Source organism: Pituophis catenifer, unplaced genomic scaffold (assembly GCF_029215685.1).
Source record: "Pituophis catenifer annectens isolate HBS135680 unplaced genomic scaffold, rPitCat1.0.hap2 SCAF_2, whole genome shotgun sequence".
NCBI classification, from domain to species: domain Eukaryota; kingdom Metazoa; phylum Chordata; class Lepidosauria; order Squamata; family Colubridae; genus Pituophis; species Pituophis catenifer.
Window position 1 is genome coordinate 244,936,326 of NW_027256882.1, and position 18,443 is coordinate 244,954,768.

The window sequence follows — 18,443 nt, forward strand, 5'->3', positions numbered from 1 at the left end:
AGCCACGCCCACAAAACCGGTAGTAAAAATTTTAGAACCCACCCCTGATTACAGATGGTCCTCGACATACAGCAGTTCATTTAGTGACCAAAGTTACAACGGCAGTGAAAAGAATGACTTATGACCATTTTTCACACTTATGACCATTGAAATATCCCCAAGGTCACGTGATCAAAATTCAGACGATTGACAATTGGTTCATATTTATGACAGTTGCAGGTATACTGGGGTCATGTGAATGTCTTTTTTAACCTTCTGACAAGCAGTCAATGGGAAAGCCAGATTCAATTAACAACCGTGTTGCTAACTTAATAACTGCAATGATTCATTTAACAACTGTGGCAAGAAAAGTTGTAAAGTGGGGCAAAACTCACTTAACAAATGTCTCGCTTAGCACAGGAATTTTGGGTTCAATTGTGGTCATAAGTCGAGAACTACCGGTATATTTTATAGTCCGAAATGTATGCAATGTAACTGCATCATAAAATATGTAAAAGTATAAATCACTAGCCAAACATCTGTTAAACCATTAAGAAGAACTCAGGCAGCACTTTTAGCCAATAACTTTGTTTAAAATCCTAAAAAGCTGTTTATGTTATCAGCATTTTGCTCAATGAACTGTGATCTGACTTGGCAATAAGTAATTTCTTATGTGCTGCATAGAAATGCATATAAATAATGAATATCACAGTTTTGTGTTAACCCAATATTCCAAGGATGAGCCAAAAGAACTAGCTTGCTAATGCAAAGCCAGATCAAAAGTGGCCAGTTAGAAAACTGCCAAAGGGGAGTTTTGGATTCACTCCTTATGTTGATCAATAAATCTAGGCCATATAGAAATATATTGCATTTTCAGAAATAGATGTTCATATTCTGGGTCCATTGCTTAAAATCAGAGAGCATATGTAAAATTGAAAATGTATCACTACACTCATTAGAACCAACATTCTTCATGAAATGACAAATTCCACATTTTAAAAATATTGTTCAGCATCACATAAAGATCCTTGACTATAATTTGCAGTCCCAAACTTGTACTGACGTATGCAGTATTTGAAACCAAAATAAGGCTGTTCTTGAACAAGATCTGATCATATGTTAAAGTACCTTCAAATTTATTACATATAAAATGAACATTTACAAAATCTAATGTCCATACCTTTTCAAATATTCTTTGAGGTCCTCCAGTAAATACGAAATATTTCCTGATAAATTACTTTTATTTTTAAATCATAAGAAGGGTATCTCATATTTTTTTCACACCTGCACCCAAAGCAGGATATTTCAATTTTTCATTCCACAACTGAGATATATAACTAATATTAACTTTCATTTTACTTTTTTAATTCTTTATAAAATTAAATTATTAATTACCATTCAAGCTGCTTGTCTTAAGCATCCTAAAACTTCAGGTAGCTTGAAGTCTCTTAAACCATCCAGGCCATACTAGTTAATCAAAATGTTTACAATTTGCATCTATGGCAAATAGAATAGAATAGAATAGAATAGAATAGAATAGAATAGAATAGAATAGAATAGAATAGAATAGAATAGAATGTATACTAATTGGCATACATGAAAATGAAATTTCGTTGTATAAACTCTCAAAGGGTCTCCACCTCTAATATACACTACATAAACATGACTAAATAAATAAATACAAAATTATGCATATACCCACATATATTATATGACAAGAGAATATTATAGGTAAGTCATATTCAACATGCAGTCTCTCAAAGTTTAAAGCAACCATTAGAAATCAACTGATCTAAAGTGTTGATCCTTTATCTAGCCCAAGCATTCCAGTAAAACATTCCACACTATCTCCAATATTATTTCACACTGTCTGTTTCTTGTGTAATTCAGGATCAAACTGTAATCACATACCTATTAATAACCAAATCTTCCTGGCAGCTTCTCAGATTGGAAATAAAGATCCTTGTTTAGTGTACTTCGACCCTAGCATTTGCCAAAATTTCTGAGGTTTTACACACTTACTTTCCAAATAGGCCCTAATGTATTAGTAACAGAGAGAAAAGCCTGAATTTCCACATTTGTGTAAAGCTCTTTCTAGTTCTGCTACCACCTGGTACCCATTAATTTTTTTTTATATAGCTATAGCTTTCCATTATCACTGAGTTCTGCATATAGCTGAAGCATATGGTTTGTCCCTTGGGTAAATATTTCCTCTAGATTATCACATTAAGAAGAAAGGTTTTACTGATATGAACAGATTAAACATAAAATCACCTATAGAACTCAGCTAAGATGTCTGTATTGGATGTGGAGCAAAATGCATTTCAAATCCAGATATAAAATATAAGTGCTGTTTGTCAATAGCCACATACACTTCTAATTCTTTTGGAAACAATTGCTTTCTTGTGCTGAGAGCCACATCCCATTTAAAGATAAATAAGATGTAAATGTTAGGACTGTACAGAATTACTTGAGAGAAGGCTGGGTGAAAAACTCACGAAACATTTTTTTTCTGGTAATTGTGTTCTTAAAACTATGGGTAAAGATGAACATGAAACATGGTATTCAGCATAAGGATGATTCCTTATCAGTATGATATCAAAACAACATTTCTTCTGTATTTGCATGCAACCTATATTCCCCCCACTCCCCAAGGATCTCTGTGAGATTCAATTTTAAGGATATTAGTTGCAGTAATCCCACTTACATAGAAGTCACGTTTTCCATTTTTTTAAAATAGTAACTAAGGCCTGAAGCCAAGATTCAGTTCCTGCTTTGCAATCATCTTTGAATTATGTTTCCAAATAACTTGTAGATAAATAACAGGAAGTTTATTTTCTTTAGCTCCCCATTTTTATATTTAAGGAATTACAATTTTGATAGTAATATAATAGTTTAATATTATAATATTCTGTAAAGTCTGATTATTAGTTCTGAGTCTTCAGTGTTAATGGGACCTGATGAAATTAGATTTATGATAAAAAAAAAATAATATAGTTTAGTGCTCACACTGACAAGTGCTCTTGTCAGTGTGAGTTCCAGGCTTAAGAACAATCCATTATATCAGGGATTAGGTTTTGTTCCTGATAGTTCCAGCCAAAATGAAACTCTTTGAATCTGACTTGATTTCCTGTATCTAGTTAATATGCCAGGAGTGGCAAGAGTTCCTTAATTGTAGAAAAAAAATCCTATATAAATTGTATGAGAAGCATTAGTATTAATTCCCTAAATTCTGATGCTGAGCAGAGATAAGCAATCTGGGCAGATGTTTTGGGCTTCAGTTAGTACAAGCTTTAGCCTGAAGATTTTTGAAAACAATAAAGACCCCAGGAAACCTGACTGATGCTTTACAAATCCTGCTGGTTTGTCTCACATCCTTCCCCTTTGCCCTTTAGCTACCTATAGCTTTCGTCCTTCTCTCTACTCTGTATTATTTAGTCCACTGGATTTTCCAAAACTGATGTAGGGCCTGATCATCCAAAAGAAAGCCACATCACTTTGTGTTAGTGAGGTTAATGTTATCTTTTGAAGCAAGACCAAAAATGCACATTAGGTAAATGAAAGGTTTTGCACTGGATGTCTGATCTGCAAAATAAAAGCTCATTGTCTACCTTCCATTGTAACTTTTTATTCCAGTTAATGTAATCCTCTCACGATAATAGGCTAACTTTGAAATTTTTGTTTTGTATCGATTTTGATACCTGCTGCAGCATTTGGCTTCCAGTGGCTGGAGGATAGGTAGCAAAAGGAGATAGGTGTCCCCCATGCATAAGACCTTGTGGTGGCTACTTGTTGTTTTCTGAGGATAAGTCATTTTTAAGTAGAGTTGACCAACATTGATTGGATCTTTATTCTCAACTTGTATTTCATGAGATTCTTTGGCTTAATTCTCTTCCACATTTCATTTGAAAGCATTTTTTATGATGGGCTGCAACAGCTCTAGTACCCACTTTTTAGAAAGAACCATATAAGGCCTCTTTTGTTTTAAGGATACAGCTCACACTATTATTATTTTTTTACTTAAATCTGTGCAACAGAACACAACAGAACATGGCTCCTCCCTTGGCTGCTCTCCCAGTGACTAGTGAGACACTGTTGGATTTATTGTCTGCTACATATAGTTTCCTTGCAGGTGGCCTGCATTCTTTATTTTATTTTTACTGATTTTAAAATGGTAAGCCATCCAGAATTGTTTGGACTCAGTCACTTTCTTCATCGTACTATTTATATATTTATAAATAATTCTACTTCGTATAATAACCCCAAAAATATGCAATCATCTGATAGCGTGGAAAGACGGGATATAAACAATAAGGAACAATGGAACAAAAAGGGCTAATTCTTTGTAGCCCTTTGCTTAAGTTGAAAAACCGTCTGCAAAAGATGATGGCCCAGATTATAGTCAGGTATGGCTTGGGATATGAGATTGCAGAAAGACAAAGAAGAGTTGGAGAGGGAACAAGTTTGCTTCACATTTTGGTTTCTGGCCCCACCCATTGGTGTGGGCCTGTAGCTTTGGGAAAAAATGTTTTTTTCCTTAGACTCCTAAATCAGTCTTTAATTATATTAAAGTCTATAAGAGTCCATGTTATTTTGTTTTGTTTGATTCTGCTCATATCCATGAGCTCTCCTCACATTTCAGAATGTTCTACTGGTTTCAGCCACCATTTTGTTTTGCATAGTTGTAGGATTATTACACAAATAATTAGGAGTTACACATACTCATTTTATTTGTACATAAATCAACTTACGGGTAATTCATGTAACTCACAGATTATCCTATCTTTCTGTCCAATGTTGTCCTGTGTGTTCCAGATGTCAGCAGAGTTTTGATTTACAAGAGTTCAGATTCCTTCCTTGATCTAGACATAGAAACACCTTTGGAAATGTTACTTGCTACTAAACTGCTTGTTCTTACTGTCCTTAACTGTATTTATGGTGCAAACAGGACACTCCAGTTCGCTACTTCCCAGCATGTCTACTTCAGACTCTCCAGGCCAACAGGGTTATGATGCCGGAGGGCACATATTAAATTGGAAGGATCACATTGGCTCATCTGAGAATATCAATCCATATGTGGCTGTCTCGTCCCATAATCACCAAGAGAAAAAGGGTAAGGCCTTGGAAATCATTCTTCCTGTGGGGGCAAGGGCGGGGGACTGACTTTAGTGTAACTGCTTCCAGCTACTGCATGGTACCATGAAGTAAAAGTCCTTATTCTGCTATTAAAAGTGTATCACACACATACATAAACACACCAAAATGAAGCATTTAAAAAAATAAATAAATAAAATTTTATTCTAGCCATTCAGTGGCAATGAAAAACCACACACAACAAATGCAAGACTATATGTTTGAGCATGTTTTGATACAAGATTGGAAGGTTTAATTCAGCTCAGATGATAATTGCGATGATAACAATGATGATACTAAAATATAAGACTTGGCTTTACATTAATCCCTACTTGCACTTCCAGTGGAGTAGAGTGCATAAAAGTACTTTTTGTTTTTAATTAATTTAAGCAGCAAGTTCAACCATGAATTAACATTAAAAAAATAATCATTTGATATTAAAGGTATACTCTACAAGAGATTCTACAATTCAAATTCAACTGAAACGATATTCAGCTTGAAGTGGCTCCATTCATTTTGAAAGAAATTTTCTGAGCAGATTATGCTTGAAGGAATTAAAAACAGAGTTGCTGATGAATGGCCACAGTAAAATGCCACTTTGGTTGGGCTTTTCTTTATCTCTGGTTAAAAAAGAAATAATTTAGTGGAGGGGGTTCATTTCTCTGTTGGCTTTTTAAATTTCAGTTTCAGAGTTATATTAAGTTTTTAAGCTCTTTAAATTCTCCATTAAGAGAATTATCAGCTAAATTAGCATATTCCTTTTCAGGTAGGTAATCTAAAGCAGCAGTATATCTTTATATGTGATTAATATTTTTCATTAAAAGTTAGAATGGGCTACTACCAAGCCATGAAAGAGCACATATTTAATATATAGAGAAAAGGGGCTTTGAGATGCATCAATTACTGCTAACTCCAACCTTACTCTTATGGAAAAGAATCTGCTAATTTTCAAATGGAATGATTGTGATCATAAATGCTCAGATCATGAAAATATCAGTCCAGCCTCACCAGTTCAGTAATGCTTCTCAACAGGTAGCTTTAACCAATCTCTAACCAACCAGTCTCTACATTTAAAAGATGAGAATTACAAAATTGATAAAGGTATTTTGTTTTATGTGGTTTTTTAAAAAATATTTTATGGCAGTTGTCTTAATGGACGGGCTATCTACTTTTTCACTTCAAATTTCAAATCTTTGGTGAATTTATCATAAGTGGAAAGCTGATTGGATCATAATTATTTTGACTTGAAATTCTCTGAATGAAATTACCAGAGGGAATTTGTCAGAACTTAACTAGCTTATTTAAATATCATGGAACCTTTGGGGTCTAATTAGGAATATTAACAAAGCTGGAAGCAGTCTGTACACGTTAAAGCAAGCAAACAATGGTGGCAGAGGTGTCTGCATGGTTGTTTACCATTATCACATATCTTTGTGCTCTTCTTCCTTCCTTTGCCCACCTCAGTTCCACTTGCAGCAAAACAAACCAACAATATGTTGCACAGCCCAAACCTACTTGCAGCTTATTCCTTGTTCAAGGGCAAAGGAAAGAGACATTAAACACTTTCTAAAGAGAGTGTTATGCTTAATCTTCTGTGTGTTCAGTTTGGTTGTGGATTTATTTTCTTGCAAATATCTTTTTTTGTGCCTTGAATTTTTGTTTTGCAAAATGCTTTTGGTGATTTGTTTTGTTTTGTTATTCTTGTGAAAGGTGCTTTTCTTTACTTTGTTTCACACACTTCAAAAATGACTTGCCTTTAATTGTACTAATTCTTCAGTCACTTGCTGCTTTGTTTCCAATGCCACTGATGCCTTGATGATGTCACATCCATATGTTCAGCTTTTCAATTCTACGCAAATATCTCATGGGAATATCTTGAGAAGGAGGGGCTAATTAAATGGGTTTTACTCATGGGAATGTGACATTTGTGCACACTGCAGCTTTAGTCGCTAAATATACTCCAGAAGTGCTGTTGGGAGAAGGCCTCACAATTCTTGGCAAGATGAAAAACAAAGAGTGCGATATGTACCATATAAACTCTGTGTTGCCTTTCTTCTTTCTGGTTTGAATTTTGACCACTGAAAAATCTCTCCCATTATGCAACAATGCTGCTCATTTGAATTGGCAAAAATTTACAACTTCTGCTATCACATACTTTTCCGGAGTATGCTTTTTGTTCGTTGTTTTGATTCGGTTTTCTTTTGCTTTTTACGTTAATTGCAGTGTTCTTTTATTTCTGTCTGTCCTCATTTTTATTAAAGCTTGTATTTCTCACATAGCACTCTACTAACCTTCCCTCCTGCTACCATTGTACATAGTCTTTCCCCCTGCCTGCTTCCATAACAGAAAATCCTTCCTGTGGAATTTCCAAGGCTCAACTCTATTTAGAATGAAGTAGTATTTAACTGCTGTGTTTAAATATCCTACTAACTGGAAGAATGTAAAAGAAGAAAGTAGAATAATATTCTCTAGCAATAACAAGTCATTACTGTTTTGTTGCCTACTGTCACTTGTCTGTTACTCCTTTTTCTTCATTAGAAATCCCTGATATATATTGTGTTCTCCGGTTGTTGTTTGTGATGTAGATTTCTCAAGCTTTTCTTTTAAAGCCAGAAACTCAAGCATAGATACAGGTCCAACTTTGTTATATATTTTTTCTAAAGTTGTACTGATCCCATCATGCAAACAATGGAACAATTTGGGCTTTTCTACAGGCTTTTGAAAAAATCAATTCTGAAATTGATTAAAGGAAAGTTATCTTTGGTCAAAGTAATCCTGACAATTTCTTTCAAAGCATGAGGTTAAACAGTCTAATCACAGTGTGAGAAACATTTGGCTCTGTTAGCTCATTTTTACAATTTACTCTTCAAATAAGAGATTTAGACTCAAGAGTGGAATTATTTTGGGGCTCCAGTCACATTTGACCTAAAAGAAGCAATCAATTAAAATAAATCCATTATTTTACAAAAGGTAAATTTGAAGTAAATTCATAGCTAAGTCAAAATTATTTACAGTCATTTTGAAGTCCCATGGACATTTAAAGTCTGAGAAATTGAGTATAAACATAACAGTAATACATATTATGAAGTTTGTGTCACATTCAAAAAGCTTGTTCAAACTTTTCCCCATTTTTTTCAATATTAATGTTAGTAATTTAAAATATAAAATGAATAAAAAAATTAATAAAAAAAATTATATATTTGTTTATATCCTGCCTTTATTATTTTTACAAATAATTCAAAGTGGTGAACATATCCAACACACTTTTCCCCTCTTATTTTTCCCTCAACAACAACCCTGCGAGGGGAGGTGGGCTGAGAGAGAGTGACTGGCCAAGGTCACCCAGCTGGCTTTCAAAGCTAAAGTGGAACTAGAACTCACAGTCTCCTACTTTATAGCCCAGTGCCTTAATCACTAGACCTAACTGATTCTCATAATAATGGCAAAGTACACATAAAAAGCAGCTTAAAATCAAATTCCTGTAATTTACAAGAGGAAACGCAATCTCCTCAATGTGTGCGTTTTGTGTGTATGATGAGAACAGGACAACTTTAAAAAAAAATTATGAGGTGTTCAAACTTATATTTGCACACAGAGTACCATATTCTGTGGTACTCTACTTCCTCTCTTAAAGCTGCATGGAAAATGTAATAGTGCCAAGGAAGCTGAACTAATAAAGTGAAAGTGTTTTTAACGAAGGATCAGAAAAAGATGATAGCCAAATCTTCCAAGCAGCTGTATATCTGAAAAGAGGAAAAAGGTATTTCTTACTCCTTTTCTTGGGTTTCTTGTGCTTGGGTTTTTGTGCTAGTAAATTTCACTTTCATTACTGTATTTAAGGATATTAAAAATGTCTGCATATTATCTGTTAATGACTGCTAACCAAGTCATGTTTTAATATCTTTATTTTTATGGTTTTAAAGTCACTTATAGATTTCAGTTAAAAGGGTGTTGGAAATTACATTTCCAAGGTCATCTGAATACTTTGCAGGCCATTTAGGATATGTAAAATTGATAAAAGAACCAAATAAAATCTGTCAGGCCAAATGGCAACTTTATAATCAATTCCATTTTTGAAGGCCAAGGAACCAGGACTAATTTTTAAGATGCATGTGGCTGGAGTCATTCTTATTTTTAGTAAACCATTTTGACAACCAACATCAAAAGCAAACCCTTGAGTATGTGACATTAAAGAAGGCAAATTTTCTTCTTTGTTGTGTGGATTTTACAGCAGTGAGTTTCTCACGCTTGAGGTGGTGGGGTTTCCAAGTAGCCTAACAGAGCAGAATTAGTCTGTCTGACTCTATTTCCACCGTTTCTTCAACATCTGGCAGGAATCTGTAATTAGAATCCAAGTAATAACTTATACGTATTTGCTTTTTATTGAATTGCATGAACTGCGTTACATTTTAACGTATTACATCCTCTTTCAGATCAAGACATAAATGTCTTTACTGTTTATAGTGAAGCAGAAGTTTGTTTAAATTAAATAACACCCTATAGTATCCTTTTTCCTCGGTATATCCTTTGATTAATAACTGTACAATTCTTGTAAACATCTTTCATGTATGTCATAAAAGTTTATTTTTAAGTAGGAGATTTAAGCCAAAGTGGAAAAATATATTTAAAGCAAAACATTTATATGAGACAATAGAAAAGCAGCTATATTTGACAATATGGAAAACTGACATAAATCTTGCCTAAAAGCAGTGTTCTACAACTGTATATATAGTATGGTTTTACTGTGAGAACAGAAATACACCTATACCAATTTATTATGAAGATGAAAATCTATACAAAGACTACAAGATAACACTATCACAGGCTACACAATTACAGAGCATTCCATCAACCAGCAGTCCATATTCAAATTGGACAAACGAATGTATATGTCATCTTATTTAGGATTAGTAGATAAACATAAGATACATATGCATGCATACATTATATGTATGTATGTATGTATGTATGTATGTATGTATGTATGTATGTATGTATTCCATCAGTAAGAGGGTGACTCCCAAATTGATCCAACTAGGAGTTTGGTTGAAATCTAAAATTTGGATCTCCTCAGATCTGACCCAACACATAAGAGTCTACAAAGCAGAAGAAAACAAGTGATAAAATGTGTGCCAACTCCATCTATTAGGTATTTGCTTGTGTCATTGCAATTTAATATGAAAGACCATCATGATATCATAATGCATATTTTGTCACTTAGTATCATCGTGATAAAGAATGGCTGCCCGTTATACATCTTAAAGGCTAAATTATATTATATCCCTATATATTTATTCTTACTTAGTTATCAGACTTACATTGACATCTGGATTCAGAACTATAGTAAGCAAAAAAACAGGTCTCACATATATAGATTAGTTTCACATAGTCTTTTGAAGCTTCCATTCATTTTTAGAAGGCATATCACAGTAGTCTAGCAAAACTCAAATACTCGCCGCTGGCAATTGCAGATCATTTTGACAGCCGAATAGTATAGAATAATATTGTTCCAAATCTAAAGTAGTTCTTCTTCATAAGAATATAGGCAGAGATATAAACTCTGGTATCCTGAGTCCCACTCTATAGATATATCTATTATTTGAGATAAAATGAGCTATAAACTTTTCTAATTTAAGATTGTGAGTCACTATACAGAACTGCTTCTTTTATTATTCCCTATTTATTATTCCTGTGTGTGTGTGTGTGTGTGTGTGTGTGTGTGTGTGTGTGTGTGTGTGTGACTGAGTGTGTCAGTGTCATACAGATCTCCAGCAACTTACAAACATGTAAAATCCATTAAAAAAACCCTAAGGCAATCTCATTTCAACAAAACAAAATAAACCCTTGTACCAAAGCAAGTCTACCCTCATCAACATTCAAATGATCTAAAGAAGCCCTCAAAAAAATCTAGAATATGCCCTTTAGATATCCAGAGTCAAGGTTTTCCACAAGAGAATGCACCATCTACAGCCTTTAGATGCTTAAAATTGTTAAGGAATCATAAGATGTGATCTTGTTTCCAAATATTTATGCCTCCAGCAACACTGGAAAAATTATTTTGAACAAAACCGTAAGTCATGAAAATTCTTTAGAAAAGTAATGGCAAAGTTGAGTTGAGGAAGAAAAAGTAGTTTAACTATCTTTTATTCCATTCCTCCAAAAGCAACAATTATGTCTGCTGCACACATAATAACAGTTTTTATACTTGCCTCTCCCCCACTTCCCAACTCCCCACTACACAGTAACAGCTTCAACCAGGCAATTTATATCTCAGAAAAAATATAGAAATAAAAGGCAAACATGTCCTGCCAGAGCAACTTTCTACTCTCCAAAGCATTGCATGTGATTTCCAATTAATAAAAAAGCAAATGATTTAGTTCCACTTAGGAAAAGGAGCTGAAAGTGCATAAATAAAAGAGTTCTAAATATGCTTAATGTTAACTGAATTACATGCTGGCTATAGTCACACAAACAATAATACATCTATTTCTTAGGCTATTAGGACTATCCAGTTTTTTCTTCTGAATCATAGCTCCCAGATTTATTTTGAAAAAGGATTTAAATTGCTTATTTCCAGATCCAATTCATATTTATGAAGATATTTAAATCTGTTTTTATTTTTATATTATCGTTTTTGCAGTTTGTGTTTCTCAGTGATTAAGATGGGTTTATAATGTTATGATTAATTTGATTAATTAAAATCATATTTATTGCATAGTCTAAAGGGGATGTAATAATTGGTAATTATTATCAAAGGACTTAAAATTCCCAAAATTTATCTGGTTAAGATTATATTCAAGAGTATTTCTTCTATTATTATTATTTTTAAAAAATTATTCATAAAGAGAAAATAAATCCCAAATCCTATTTGTTGAATATCCTTATTTACTTAAAAAAGAGATTGTTTCCCCAGATTATGAATGAATGTGAGCAAGGCATGTATTACATATGTGAAAATAACAGAAGTTGCTGTTAATTTTTTTTTTTTAATGGGAACATTGGAGAATGGATGGAATCTGTAGGAATCTTCTTGGGGGGGAAGACCTGGCAGAATTACCAACTCCCTCAAAGAATCACCACCACATGTATCCATCCATATGTTGTCTCCTGAGAGGCGTTGACAGCCAAGAGAGACATTTTCCTTTATGGATCTAAAATACAGATGACCATTCCTGACGACACTGCCCATTTTATCAGTACTAGCAGATTGAAACCCTTTTGGGGCAATCAAGGAGGACCATGTCCCAGTTAACTCCATCTGTGCAAAGATGTTGCTTCTCATCTCCTTTACAGCAATTATAAAATTTACCTATTTTTATATGGTTACAGCGTAACTTCTCTTCTTTCTATAATCTATCCTACAAACCATAAATCATAAGTTCATTTCTTGTGTATTATACAAAAAGTCAATAAAAGGTTTCCAGGCAGCAATGAATGTAGATACTATCCCTTCTCTGATCAAAGAAATCAAGTTAGCCATCTCAGCAAGTTTCAGCATCTTCACCAACCATTCTTCCATTGTGGGTAATGCCAAATCTCTCCACATTTCTAATGTGCCAACAGGGACATAGATTCCTGATTATATTTCTATTGTTCTCACAACAGGATAAATTGTGCTTGGTGTTGCTTTGTTACTTGTATGTAGGAAACACATACAAGTCAATGGAATCTCCAGCTTTCATCTATGTTCAAGACTGGGGCAGAATGAAATCATTCCTTCCCTTCAATAACTGGGAGAAAGCCTTGGGCTTGTCTCAGGAAAGCTTGCCTAACCTCTTTCCATGACAAGGAGGTGCATGCCACTGAACCAGAGGTGGGCTTCAACAGGTTCTGACCAGTTCTGGAGAACAGATAGTGGAAATTTTGAGTAGTTCAGAAAACCAGTAATAAACATTCTGACTGGCTCCTCCCCCATCTATTCTCTGCCTCCTGAGTCCCAACTGATCCAGAGGAAATGAGGATTTTGCAGTAATCTTCCCCTGGAGTGGGGAGGGAATGGAGATTTTACAGTAACCTTCCCCTGCCATGCCCACAAAGCCACACCAACAAAGCCATGCCATGCCCACAAAGCCACACCCACAGAACCGGTAGTAAAAAAATTTGAAACCCCACCCCTGCATTGAACCCTTATACCTAGGGCAGGGAAGTATTTTAACTAGATTTTGGTAGCAAGCAGATACTACATAAAATTCAATTTTATCAATGAATAGGTTATATATGGTCAGAGATTGAAAAGCTTCTAAATATTCAGAATCCACATGCATAGACATCTAGTTATGCTTATTGATGATAGAATGCCTTACAATGTAAGATCTGGATGATTGAGGAATTGGGGGATAGGAGTTGAGCCTTTAGTCTCATCTTGCCTTTACATATTCAGCACATATGCAGTCTTACTCTGTAAACAACGATAATGGTGTTCATCATAAAAAGGGATCCAGAACCTAATGCACTAGTGAATTTCTGACTTATGTTTTTCTCTGAGCTATTTAAAACTCAACGTCTGGAATAGTTTCCAGGATTCCAGTATCATTTGTTTATTTTTTTTTCTTTGAACACAGGAGAGTGCTTTCAAAAAGAGAGAGAGAAAAGGAATAAATACCTAAAATAAAATAGCTTAAAGTATCAATGTCATTAGCTAATCCAAAAACACAGTGATAACAAAAGCCTTGGCAAATGTTGTTCTTCCAGCCCTACTCCAACTCATTTATACCAACCAATAGGCCTTTGTTCAAAAGATGGCTTCCGTTCAAACTATTTGCCAAACACAAACAACTCTCTAAGCAAGTCAACAGCCCAGTTATTGACTGACACTAGATGCAAGAAAGGCATTTGAGGCATCTGCTAGCAAAGCAGCAGAAATTTAATTTCTGGCTTTATCTTGTAGATACAACTCCACAGTTTTCTGGCTTTCTTTCAGAGAAGCGTGAAACAGTTCCGTCCTCTTCCAGGTTTTTAAACTTTAACTCTTCTCAGATGTACTAATCTGAGTTCAGAATAGTTAGACAACGTGTTGCCTTTGAGTAGCCTCATATCTGTGGAGACTAACTACCTTAGTACCAGGGGTGAAATGCTCCCAGTTCGGACCGGATCGCCCAATCCGGTAGCGATGGCAGCGGGTGGTTCAGAGAACCGGTAGCAAAAATCCCTGCGCCCCCCCCCCCCACCATGCCCAGCTGAGCCGCAGGATCCTCAGAGGCTTTTTTTTTTTTTTACTTTTAAAAGCATTTTTTCTACAACCTCTTCCAATGAAAAAATGCTTTTAAAAGTAAAAAAAAAAAAAAAAGCCTCTGAGGATCACGCAGATCAGCTGGGATCGTCAGAGGCTTTTCAAAGCATTTTTTTCTGCAACCTCTTGGCCAAAGAGGTAGTAAAAAAAATGCTTTGAAAAGTCTCTGACGATCCCAGCTGAGTGGCCTGATTGGCAGAGGCTTTTCAAAGCACTAGAAAAAATGCTTTGAAAAGTTAAAAAAAAATTGGCCACGCCCACCCAGTCACATTACCCCCCACACCGAGCCACGCCTACAGAACTGGTAGTAACAAATTTTACATTTCTCCCCTGTTTAGTACCTTCCAGGCTTCCAGCCCACCTTATCTCATTTTTAAAGGTTCTTTAAAAAAGAGATATATGCTGATCTTCAACTTGTATGGTTCAATATTATCTAGCTTCAATATGTTTATGTCCACATGCCTTGAATTAACATGCCTTGAACTAACATCCCAAATTAGAAGCCAGACTGGCAATGTCAATGTCTCCTGAGGATATTAGGTTAGGGAAGATTGGTCTACAGTTATAATAATAGTTGGCCAGAGTTCCAATACCTTAGTTAAAGAGAATGGATCTGGACAATGAACTTAGGACTTTTGTATGCAAAGCATATGCTTTTCATTGATTGCCAGAGACACAGAGTAGCAATTTTAGCTAAGAGCCAGCCCCTTTGCATCTGTTTGTATTTGATCAGCATGTTGATTCTGTGGTTGTCTGTTGTGTACAAGACTTAGTATCTCAGGATAAATGCTTAAGCCCTGCATATTGCTATTGCTTCTACACTTCAAAAGCCATGACTCAGAGACTGACGGACGGAAGGGTAGATGGAGATGATAGATAGATAGATAGATAGATAGATAGATAGATAGATAGATGGATGGATGGATGGATGGATGGATGGATGGATGGATGGATGGATGGATGGATGGATGGATGGATGATAGTTTCATATCCCAACAAAAAGAGTCGAGTGAAATCTCTCTCTAAAGCCTCAGAGAACCACTACCAGTTAGTGTTAATAGTACACAAGCTATTTCTTTAGAAAACAGCTTCTTACATTTTTAATTATCATTTCAGTGTGTATTGTTCTCAGCTTAAATTATTGTAAATTCGATCAATGCAAGTCATGATAATGTTTTAGAGAACAATAAAGAAAAAAAATCAAATGATAGTCCTTTAATATTCTTCTGCACAGTAATGCAAACTTTTGGATTTATTTCTGACTTTCCCACAGATTTACTTGCATATCCAATAAAAAAAGCTTGTCTTTTTATCCTAATGATGCCTGAAAAGTAGATTAATCTCTCAGCAACCCTGCTTACTATCTGTATGCAAATACCCAACAGATATCTTCAATAGCATGTTTTATGCATTTGGTCTGTCACTCTTAGACAGCATAAATCACTCATTATTGATGATGAATCACATATTTTGAAACAGAGAGTTAATTCCACCAGTAAGGATCTATCCTTCAGTTTTTTTTCTTGAGAATATATTGCTATTTTTCTAAAAATAACAAGTGTCCAGATTGATTAAATAATTATCAGATATTTAATCAAAGTTAGATATCTAGTTCAATATAATCTCATTCTATATGGCTCAGTATGATAATGATGACAAGATAAAGATATTTTGAAGGTATCTATGGTAGGATTTTTTTTTTGGTGGCCATATTTGGCAATGGATAACATGGATTCATCTTCCTATGGTTATGTGTCACCTGGTAAACAAGAACCACAGAAATAAAATACTGTTTAGAGACACGCTTCATTGTAATAATGTATTATGTTAGTATTAAATGTATGAATTTGTCAGTGCTATTTTATCACATTAGCCCTTAGATTTTTGTTGTTATTAGTTGTGAAGTCGTGTCTGACCCATCGCATCCCCATGGACAACTTTCCTCCAGGCCTTCCTGTCCTTTACTATCCCCCGGAGACCATTTAAGCTCACACCGACTACTTCAGTGACTTCATCCAGCCACCTCAGTCTCTGCTGTCCCTTTCTTCTTTTGCCCTCAGTAACAGTAACAGAGTTGGAAGGGACCTTGGAGGTCATCTAGTCCAACCCCCTGTTCACACAGGAGACCTATACTAGGGATTCGAACCGCTTCTAGTCCAACCCCCGGTTCATGAAATCCTATATCATTTCAGACAAATGGCTGTCCAGTCTCTGCTTAAAAATCTGCAGTGATGAAGCAACCATAACCTCTGGAGGCAAGGAGTTCCACTGGTTAATTATTCTCACTGTCAGGAAATTTCTCCTTAGTTCTAGGTTGCTTCGCTGCTTGATTAATTTCCATCCATTGCTTCTTGTCCTGCCCTCAGGTGCTTTGGAGAATAACTTGACCCCCTCTTCTTTGTGGCAGCCCCTGAGATATTGGAAGATGCTATAATGTCTCCCCCCAATCCTTCTTTTCATTAAACTAGACATACCCAATTCTAGCAATTGCTCTTTATATGTTATAGCCTCCAGCCCCCTAATCATCTTGGTCTTGGAAGCATTCAATTTGTTTAGATTACATTAAATTATCCCCACTGCCTCGGATTTCTTGGTTATCTAAAGCGATTGTGTGTGAATCTTTCCTCAGTCGTTCCCAGCATTAGGCTCTTCTCCAGTGAGTCCTTCCTTCTCATTAAGTGTCCAAAGTATTTCAGTTTCATCTTCAGGATCTGGCCTTCTAAACAGCAGCCAAGGTTGATCTCCTCTAGGACTGACTGGTTTAATCACCTTGCAGTCCAAGGGACTTACAGGAGTCTTCTCCGGCACCATAGTTCAAAGGCCCTATAGATAGACTAAGTTATATAATACCTTACTATCATCCCATTCCTATTGTGCATCCTGGAAGTTATTAAGCACAACAGGAGTATTCCTGTTTGGCAGGAAATGTTTTTTTTCAGCTATAATTCAACCCATTGCAAGGAAAAATGGAAGATATTTTTCTATGCAACCCCCACTATTAGTTGCTTCTTCTGGACTTCTAAGAGTAGTAACTATGTGGGTGGTATTTCCTTTAAATAAAATGCTCAATATAAGCATTCTTTTAAAAAGTTAAGTGTGTTCCTGAAGCACACTTTGTAAACAATGTATTTTTCAAATGTATTATTTGTTCCTAAAAGTGGCAGTTCTAAGCATGTGTTTTGTTCATAACATTGCTTAACCATTACGTTGTTTTGCTTTGGAAAGCTTTCTCAGGAGTGCCTGTTTGTCTCTTAATCTTGTGCATATTTGCAATTTATTTGTTGATCAAATTTATATGCCACTATCTCACTATATGTGTGACTCTGGGCATCTTATAAATAAAAAGACTATAAAAATCATTAAATAGGGAGAAGGAGAGGGCAGGGAGGGAGGGAGGAGTATATATAGATATACAATATAGATATACACAAGTTAAAAAGTCAGAGAAAGCATCCACAAACCACCAAGCACCCCCCCCCAGGACTGCTTACCACTACTGGATCCCTGTATTAGTTGACAAAGCCAGATCTTGATGCACTTTTGGAAAGCTAGATGTATGGGAGTCAACCTCCCCTCTGGAGGCAAACTCTTCCCTAGGCAGGAGCCAATAGCAGTAAAGGCTCTTTCAGAATCAACACTGCTTGAGGGCTTGAAACTTCAGGTGGCAATTTTACCACTGCTCTGGTTGCATGCCAATGTGGCAAAGAGAGTGAGAAGAAAGATGGAGCTGGTTGGGTCAAAGTAGCAGGCAGTTCTTCCATCTTCTGTTTGGCTGACGGGGAATTGCTGGCCTCAGTCCAGTACTGCTTAGGTGTATAGTGAAAAATTAGCAAGCATTTTGCAGAATTGCAATGAACTGGCTAGTACCATCCCAATGCATACTACCTCAACCTTCTTTTCTATCTTTTTTCATACCTGGGACAAGGAAAAAGAAGAAATTATCACCTGCCTATTCAACCTGGTGCCTCTTAAAATGAAATTAATAGCTTCTACGACAATTTTTTTTATAATTTTTCTAATACTATGAAATAATATTCACCCTTCGGGAATTTTCTGAATGTTTGCATTTCTTGACACTGAACATTATCAGAAATCTATGGGT

At 35.5% G+C, this 18,443-nt stretch overlaps 1 protein-coding gene across 1 annotated transcript in view; it reads left to right on the plus strand.

Annotated features, from left to right (window-relative positions):
• SEMA6A (semaphorin 6A) overlaps positions 1-18,443 on the plus strand; it is an 80,562-nt gene that overhangs the window by 54,666 nt on the left and 7,453 nt on the right. Inside the window, exon 16 of the mRNA XM_070938718.1 lies at positions 4,928-5,092. Within this exon, the coding sequence (XP_070794819.1) occupies positions 4,928-5,092 (165 nt within the window). The remainder of the gene's footprint in view (positions 1-4,927; positions 5,093-18,443) is intronic.